The sequence below is a fragment of the Lipotes vexillifer genome, unplaced genomic scaffold (assembly GCF_000442215.2).
Source record: "Lipotes vexillifer unplaced genomic scaffold, Lipotes_vexillifer_v1.1 scaffold411, whole genome shotgun sequence".
Lineage (NCBI taxonomy): Eukaryota > Metazoa > Chordata > Mammalia > Artiodactyla > Lipotidae > Lipotes > Lipotes vexillifer.
Window position 1 is genome coordinate 655,255 of NW_006797064.1, and position 9,443 is coordinate 664,697.

The following is a 9,443-nucleotide window of genomic DNA, read 5'->3' on the forward strand; positions in this document are numbered from 1 at the left end:
ACACACACACACACACACACACACACACACACCAAATCTTCTTTATCCATTCCTCTGTTGATGGACATTTAGGTTGCTTCCGTGTCTTGGCTATTGTAAACAGTGCTGCAGTGAACACTGCAGTGCACATATCCTTTTGGACCATGTTTTTCTCCGGGTATCCTGTTCAAGACCTATTACGTGCGTGACTGCGTCTCCAAATTGCCATTGAGTATGTTTTGTGTTGTCAGGTTAAAAAAAACTACCCCCCCATGGAATGTTAAGCTGACACTCGGGATAGCCAGAGCCTCTTCAAATTCATTATCCTACCCTTCCCTGGTTGGACCAAAAAATAACCAACGAACAATTTCACCTCTTCAGAAAGCGATTATACTCCAGAAATGGGGTGAGGTGGGATTTCCTTCTTAAGCATGTTTCCAGAGCTACTGCGAAGCTTGAATTCCCCAAGTAGTCGATAAAAACACTCCTCGGGATGTACAAGAAGGGAGACAGGGACCAGTGACTGATGGTATGTTCACTTCTTAACACTTGAGAGGTTTTTTGGTTTTCGATGGGCTTCTCGGTTACCAGAGATGCACTCTCCGATTATTTCACAATTTGATACTTTTCCTGGATGAGTCAGCTCTCTTTTCTGAGACAAGGGAGCTCAAGGAGAATGAGTAAAATAGTTAAATTAAGCAGACTAAGGAGGTGACATCAGTGATTGTCCTGGCTCACAAAAGGCAGTGCTTTCTCATGGCTTGTTCTCCAGACAGTAAAGCTTTCTTTGAGATAGTCATAACTGATTAATCACGGGTGTGATTCATGGCCTTTGAAATATGATACTGGGCTTAACACATTCTTCCTCCTTTGGTTTTGATCTCTGGGTGTCGCGATTTTCCACATCAGTCCAGCTCAACATCTGAGCTCCCCCGGCCGACCCTTTTCCTGTGGCCCTTGATGTCCGGCGTCGATGCTGTCCTTAGACCTTCCCTCCCAGTGTCTAGAGCGCTTGCTTACATTAGTGTTCTCTGCCCCGTGTTGGTTTGAGCCCTTGTTTCTGTCCAGTACAAAGACAGGACCCGCTGCCTTCTGTTCTCGGGCAGAAGAAATTCTTTTCGCGTCAACCTCCCAGATGAAGCTGCCAGATGCATTTGCTGGAATAAGAAGGTCGCTCCCCTGCTTCCGTGCTGGCCTTCTGGGGCCCCCACTGCCTCCAGGATATCATGCCAGATTCCGACTCAAGGTCAAGTTCCTCATCTTCCTCTTTCTGCCCTTATCTTCAAACGCTCCCCAGCCAGAGCTCTGCGCTGGGCCAGGCTGACATTCCTCAGACCGGCCGGCTTCCTGCCTCTGCCCCATCTTCACATCCAGACCCCCCTGTGGAATGTCCGCCCCCATCCATGCCACCCCTTTCAAGTTGCTCTTCGTGGGCCTCTCTCTTCGTGAAATCTTTCATCTCCAGCCCCGAGGCCAAGCGAGCCTGGCCCCTCGCGCCCCTGCTGCCCTGATGTGGTTCCTTCCCACGGGAGTCCCGGCTCCCAGGAGAATCAAGGTTCTCCGGCCTCCGTGGATGTCATCCTTGATCATCTGTAACATCCGTTGGATGAAATACAAAAACTTTGTTCCAATGAGACTTCCATTGACTGTTTTTTTCCCCCGCTGCTGTTTCCAGAAAAAATGTTTCTATAAGAACAGCAAGGAAATCTGCACATTTGGGGACACTTAAGTCTTAATTGAGGCCCTAAACAGGAGTTTTCCAATGCCCGTGAAAACTCAGAGCAGAATATTTGTCCTGGCATGTGAACCTGGGACTTTGCTTCTGCCAGTGGCACACGGACAGGCATCGTGGGTGTGGAGTCATTTGTTCTTGTGTGCCTGTCTCTTTGTAAAGGGACTTTTTTTCTGAGCTACAGCGAGCGACACTGAGAACTTTGCCTGGTGGCTCTAGGCCAGGACTGCCCTGTTTGTGGCTCCCGAGTGCTGTAGATGTCAGGCAGTTCCCTCTGCTAGTGGCAGTGCCAAGCGCTCTCTTGACTATAAGGCAGGGGACGGTGACAAAACGATCCTGAGTGTCTGTGATGGGTGGTACACTGTACAGTGCTGGCAGGCAGAGTCAGTAAGTATCCTGTGAGACTAGAGCCAACGTCAGGTTTGCTGTCTACCAAGTTCAAGCCTAGTTAATTCTTCCTAATGGGAGAAGTTTGATGGGGTCAAGAGTACAGACTGGAGGTTTTCAAAACGTCTTCTTTTGCAACTGTTTTCTCCACGAGCACAATAAACGTCAAACAGACGGTTTCTCTTGGCGAGGAAGCCAGGCGGGGAGAATTCCCCAGCTTCTGTGTCTCCCAAGCCCAGAGCCGTCTTTGCTGGGAATGTAGGAAGAGTGTGGTTGGGACGGCGCAGGTGGACGCTTCGGAGTGCGGTCTTCACTGGTGCAGGAGGAGCTTGGGAAGTCTTTGCAGATGAGGGGAAGCAACACAATGTCATCAGACTTGGATGCCAGCGCTTGGAGACAGTCTCTCAGAACTTGTGCCTCCAGGGGTTTGTGGGAACGAGACTGAAAAACCCACCAGGTCATGGCTGAGTCACACGGGTTGCCTCCAGGACGTGCTGCCTTGGAAACCTGTCCTAAGGCCCTTGCAAGCTCCTTGGTCACAGTGGTCCTGCTTGAAGGGTTTTCCTGTGAAGCTGAAATTCAGAGAGGAGTCATCTCAAGAAGAGGGACGCACGTACTGGCGCTACCCTCGCTTCTCGCCAGCTCTGCACGTTTGCTTGTTTGGGCTTTTGTGACTCTCACCCCCTCTTTGTTCACTTCCTGCACCTTCACCCACCCATCTTCTTCCAGATTTCTCCGTGTTGGGGCCCCAGGGTTCTGTCCTCAGCTCTCGGTGGGTGTGTTTTCTGAGTAGGAGGCCTCCATCCCCATCCCTCCAGTTTTTAAATTCCTTCCGCTGCTGGTCACCCCGTGAGCGGGCCCCCCCTCCAAGGGTACCCTCCCCTCCCCTCAGCCAGCAGCCCACCGACCCTCCGCCTGGACGGCCCCTTGGCCTCCCACCCGGGGCGTGCCAAAACGGAAAGTCTTTGGTGCTTTCCAAAGAGTCCTGGGGACTTGTTTGCTTTTTCGGGAGGCTCACAGGACACACTTCTGTGTTGCAGATTGAAGAAGGAAGCAAAGCCGCGGCAGTGGACAAGTTGCTGGCCGGAGATGAGATCGTTGGTATCAACGACATCAGTCTGTCGGGGTTCAGACAGGAAGCGATTTGCCTGGTGAAGGGGTCGCATAAGACCCTGAAGCTGGTGGTAAAAAGGTAAGACCTGGGCCTCGTGCCTTGTTTACAGAGATGAGTGGGACAGTGAAACCTGGAGTCTGTTGGCTGCGCCGTGTCACTGTGGCAATCGTGATTTGGACTTAGGTCGCGTGCGCGCGCGTGTGTGTACGTGTACATGCATGTACACTTAGGAATCTATCTCTTGGCCAAGGATGAATCCAACATCAAAAATTTTAAAGATTCTTTCTTTTTTTTTTTCGGTACGCGGGCCTCTCACTGTTGTGGCCTCTCCCGTTGCGGAGCACAGGCTCCGGACGCGCAGGCTCAGCGGCCATGGCTCACGGGCCCAGCCGCTCCGCGGCATGTGGGATCCTCCCGGACCGGGGCACGAACCCGTGTCCCCTGCATTGGCAGGCGGACTCTCAACCACTGCGCCACCAGGGAAGCCCTCTTTCTTTTTTTAAAATTAATTTTTATTGGAGTATAGTTGATTTACAATGTTGTGTTAGTTTCTGCTATACAGCAAAATGAATCAGCTATACATATACAGATGTCCACTCTTTTTTAGATTCTATTCCCATGTAGGTCATTACAAAGTTTTTTTTTTTTTTTTTTTTCCCAATAGTTATGTATCTTGGCTGCACTGGGTCTTAGTTGTGGCACTCAGGGTCTTCATTGCAGCATGTGGCATCTTTAGTTGGGGCATGTGGACTTGTAGTTGTGGCGTGCAGCCAGAGATCGAACCCAGGCCCCCTGCATTGGGAGCGTGCAGTCTTGCCCACTGGACCACCAGGGAAGTCCCTACAAAGCATCGAGTACAGTTCCCTGTGCTATACAGTAGGTTCTTAAAAGATTTCTTCGTTTATTACTGTTGACTGTTAATTTTGATTTAAGTGATTTTGAATACTTAAATCTTATTCTTGGCAACCTGTAGGTGATTTTCTGGCAGTGAGGAAACTGCTTATGCTCCAAATGATGAAATGTCATTGCCTGTGTTTTACACAAGGTGGCAGGCTACCAGGTTTTGGGGTTTTATGCTAAAATAATGTGATGCATATAGACTTACAGGTCAGCTAGCAGGTGTTTCCAGTGCTGTGCTGAGGTCTGAGGGGAGCAAGTGCGTATTCCAAGAAAGGAGATTGTGGATAGGAGTTGGGATGATTTGAAGGGGTCAGAAAGTGAAGTTGGGCACATGGTGCTTTTATACACAGGCACTAGAATGGTACTACTGGGCAGCATGGAGGTGTTTTGTGACTTTTTTTTTTTTTTTTTTTGCCACGCTGCACAGCTTGTGGGAATCTTATTTCCCCAACCAGGGACCAGGAATCGAACCTGTGCCCCGTGAAGCGGAAGTGCTGAGTCTTAACCACTGGACCGCCAGGGAATTCCGGTGACTGGTTTCATATAGAAATAATTCTCGACCTTGTGTTCTACAGTTGGCTAATTCATAGTAAAGTGTTGACGTGCCCCTTTTAGCAGAATTAGTGCAGTCTTTCCAAGGTTGGCTGTAAATTTTATTTTACTTTTTAAAAATTTATTTATTGTTTATTTTTGGTTGCATTGGGTCTTCGTTGCTGTGTGCGGGCTTTTCTCTAGTTGCGGCGAGCAGGGGCTACTCTTCATTGCGGTGCGTGGGCTTCTCACTGTGGTGGCTTCTCTTGCTGCGGAGCACAGACCCTAGGCGCGCGGGCTTCAGTAGTTGTGGCACACAGACTTCAGCAGTTGTGGCTCATGGGCTCTAGAGCACAGACTCAGTAGCTGTGGCACACAGGCTTAGTTGCTCCGTGGCATGTGGGATCTTCCCGGACCAGGGCTCGAGCCCGTGTCCCCTGCATTGGCAGGCGGATTCTTAACCACTGTGCCACTAGGGAAGCCTGGCTGTATATTTTAAAAAGTAAATTGACTCAAGGCCTTCAGTTTTTAGTACAGACTTGAAGACATATCCCTGTGGACTTTTTATGTATTTATTTTGGGGGGACCAAAATAGCATCCAAGGAGGAGGTTCAGAAACAAAGAAGTAAAAAATTTCATTCTTTGCCACATTAATGTAGCAGCCTCATTTCTCAGTGGAATAGGCTGTCCTCCTTGTAAATCAGAAAACTGAAGTCTCAGAATGGCCATTTTGGAGCCTTCTGGGGGGAGCAAGGGACAGGACGGGTGCCATCATGGTGTATGATTTCTTTGAGGTCGCCTTATTAAGCCTCCTAAGACAGGACGTGTGAAGTTCTCGCAGGATTCCTTTAGACTTGGTGGGGCGCTGGTGATGGTGAGGGACACTTGACCCACACAGGGGAGACAGTGGTTATAAACCACCACCTGAAATGTCTCCTTTGTGGGGCTGCCCGAGCCCCCAGAACACACAGATGGCTCGTTGGCTTACTGTCCGTCTCCCGCCACGGGGAGAACACACCAGCTTAGTTGACACGGTGAGCAAACCGTCTCGCCAGTTTGCGGCTCCTTACCGCAGTGCCCGATACACAAGGGCAAATGAAGGGCTTGGACTTACTGAATCGAATTGATTTGAACTGCACCGGGACGGGCATCATTGGAGGGCCCCCTGGGGATGCTGACATTGAGGTGCTCATTCAGTAAAACCTGTCAGTGTGACATCGGCCAGCCCAGGGGAGGCAGCAGCGAATAAAACCGAGCCAGTGATACATCCTGGGGGACGGAATCAGGATGCAGGAATATTTTCACCGGTTGCGTCTCACGAGGTAAAAATGAAATGCTGGTCAATGTCAGATCTTATTCTAGGGTCCCCCCCCAAAAAAAAGCAGGTGTAATAAAGTTGGTGGAGTAACAACAGCTGTAAAGAAGGGAATTTGCACCCCAGTAGAAAGTTGGATGAAAGACGCTCATAGGCAGTTCCTAATATGAGAAATGCGCATAGGAAACAAGTGTTTAAAAAGACGTTTAACGAGGGGTCGACAAGTTTACTTACAGCTGGCCGGGATCTAATGGGATAGCAATGCCCATTGGTGCTGAGATGTAGGGAAAGGGAAACAAGATTTGATGTAATGCTGATGAGACTTTCTGGTAAGTGGTTTGGCAACATGTGTCAAAAGGCCTGTTTGGGACTCAGAATTTCATTTCTTGGATCCTAGATATTCAGCAAAAGGAAATGACTGAAGTGAATTAGGGACCATCCATACTGCAGAGTGCTGCCATTTTAAATGGTGTCAGCCAAATGAACTTATCTACGAAACAGAAACAGACTCCCAGACACAGAGCACAGACTGGTGGTTGCCAAAGGAGGGTGGGGGGTGGAGGAGGGATGCATTGGGAGGTTGGGATTAGCAGATGCAAACTATTATATATAGAATGGGTAAACAACAAGGTCCTACTGTAGAGCCCAGGGAACTCTAGTCAGCATCCTGTGACAGACCGTAATGGAATAGAATATGAAAAAATATATATGTGTGTGTGTATAACTGAGTCTCTGCTGTACAGCAGAAATTAGCACATTATAAATCTATACGTCAATAAAAGTTTTTAAAAAGAATACAGGTGCTACTACAAAATTAAAAACTGGTGTCAGTAGGCTTCCCTGGTGGCACAGTGGTTAAGAATCCGCCTGTCAGTGCAAGGGACACGGGTTCGAGCCTTGGTCCGGGAAGAATCCCACATGCCGCGGAGCAACTAAGCCCGTGCACCACAGCTACTGAGCCTGTGTGCTAGAGCCCGCGAGCCACGACTACTGAAGCCTGCATGCCTAGAGCCCGTGCTTTGCAACGGGAGAGGCCACTGCAATGAGAAGCCCGCGCACCGCAGAGGGGACTGAGAAAGCCCGTGCGCAGCGACGAACACCCAACACAGCCAAAAATAAATAAATAAAAAAAATTTATGAGGAAAAAATGGTGTCAGTATTTCGTGACATGGAAAGATGCTCCTCAAAGTCCAGTTGAGTGGAACACATACAAGCAGTTATAGAACTGTATCAGCCCCATGAAGAAAAGTTTTAATTTTTAATTGTGGTAAAATACACATAACAAAACTTACCATCTTATCCATTAAGTGCACAGTCTAAGTGTATTACTTCTCTGATGATAAAAATGGCGAGCTCGTTGCACTTTTTTTTTTTTTTTTTTTTCGGTTCTCGGGCCTCTCACCTCTCACTGTTGTGGCCTCTCCCGTTGCGGAGCACAGGCTCCGGACGCGCAGGCTCAGCGGCCATGGCTCACGGGCCCAGCTGCTCCGCAGCATGTGGGATCTTCCCGGACCGGGGCACGAACCCGTGTCCCCTGCATCGGCAGGCGGACTCCCAACCACTGCGCCACCAGGGAAGCCCTCGTTGCACTTTTAAAGAGGAGAGGCCTTTGGGGTTCCGTGTGATGTGTTCACAGGACTCAGCAGGAGGTTTGGTCCCCAGGAAGCTGTCAGCTGTGCTCTGTTCTGGGCGGTGCCCCCAGGAGGCTCTGTTTATTGCTCTGTGATCAAGACAGGATCACCCTAAGGGGTGGGTGTTGGAATGCCGGCTACAGTTACTCCAAGAGTGACTTTTTATTCCGCATTTATGAGTACTCAGAGTAACCCGTGGCTGTGGCAACATTCACTTTGGAAGGGGAACTGGGTGGGATACATCAGCTTTTCTCCCAACCCCTCTCATTCTCCCATTTTGCCGCTCCAGAGAGTGGCCGTGTCAGTACTAATCTCTTAGGTTTCCTTTTAGAAACACGTACCTACTTATGTGTTATACATGAAAATGGGGGTTGGTCCAGGTTGAGTGCTCTGAGTCGAGATTTCTCCTGACCCCATGCGGCTCCATGGTCTGGATACTCTGCTGTGTGTCTGGCAGGTCCTCTGTGTGTGGACATTTATGGTGCTTCCGGTGTACAGCAGACAGTGCTGCGGTGTGATGCTTTTGTACCCGGGACCGCATACATGTGCGTATAGGCCGTCCTGATCCATTCCTAGCGTGGGAGGTTTTGAGGCAGAAAGTACCGTGCATCGTGAAGTTTGTTTTTGTTGGCTTTGTGGATGTGATAGGTGACAGAGGCTTTTAATGTTTAAATGGGCATTTCTGTCATTATGACCGAGGTTGGGCATCATTCCATGTGTTCAGAAGCTTTTTTTTTTTTTTTTTTTTTTTGAATTCGAGGAACATAGTTAAGGATCTAAAAACTGGATGATGCGAGTTCTGTTCCGAGTACACACCATGAGAACTGGGGGTAGAAGGAGAGAGAAGGCCTGGGGGCCCGGCCCGTTCGCCGTGGAGCTGACTGCGTATCCAACAGACTTGTGGGGAGACCGATCAGACTTTGGCTGTGAAGGGTTGATGGGAGCCCTGGTGTAGAATCCCACTTTTGTAATCCGCATACCCGGTTTCCCTTTAAATGAGGGGTGTGCAGGATGATTTTCTAGTTTAGATAGAGCTTAATATTCTTAGTAACACATATAACCCAATATAAAACCAAACCAAGCAGTTTGTCCAAATGTTTTTTTTTTCCAAACACACTTTTAAAAACAAACTTAGGTGTTTTTAAATTTTTTAAAGGTAATTTTGGATTAAATTTTAATACTGTGTGTGGGTATTATTTTTGCCTATTAGAAAAGTCTGAAACAGTGGTTTTGCCTAGAAATATGAATAAAATTCTACAAAATGGTTAATTAGTCAGTACTAGGATCTGTTGATGTCATCTGGCACATGGCGAATTACGGTTGTAAGTACTGAAGATGCACATAATAAGGAGTTTTAAAACTCCATATGGGGCTTCCCTGGTGGCGCAGTGGTTGAGAGTCCCCCTGCCGATGCAGGGGACGCGGGTTCATGCCCCGGTCCGGGAAGATCCCCCATGCCGCGGAGTGGCTGGGCCCGTGAGCCATGGCCGCTGAGCCTGCGCGTCCGGACCCTGTGCTCTGCGACGGGAGAGGCCACGGCGGTGAGAGGCCCGTGTACCGCAAAAAAAAAGAAAAAAAGAAAAAAACTCCATACTAATTTACCATTTACCTTATTACAAAGGCACCGGTGAGTGCTTTTAACATGATTTCTCTTAAATCAGTGACGTTTTCTTCTCTATCTAAATCTCACCATTCTCGTGTTTCTTTATCCCTAGGCAACCACTAATCTGACTTGTATCTCAGAGATTAGTTAGCATTTTCTAACTAGTGTTATGTGTAGAGCTCCAAAATGGATCATGTACTCTTTATATATATATATATATATATATATATATATATATATATATATATATA

The 9,443-nt window shown here is 48.4% G+C and overlaps 1 protein-coding gene across 1 annotated transcript in view; it reads left to right on the top strand.

The window, feature by feature from the left end:
- The window catches only part of SHROOM2 (shroom family member 2), a 143,422-nt gene that overhangs the window by 60,977 nt on the left and 73,002 nt on the right, over window positions 1–9,443 (top strand). The window contains exon 2 of the mRNA XM_007469192.1: window positions 3,139–3,290. Within this exon, the coding sequence (XP_007469254.1) occupies window positions 3,139–3,290 (152 nt within the window). The remainder of the gene's footprint in view (window positions 1–3,138; window positions 3,291–9,443) is intronic.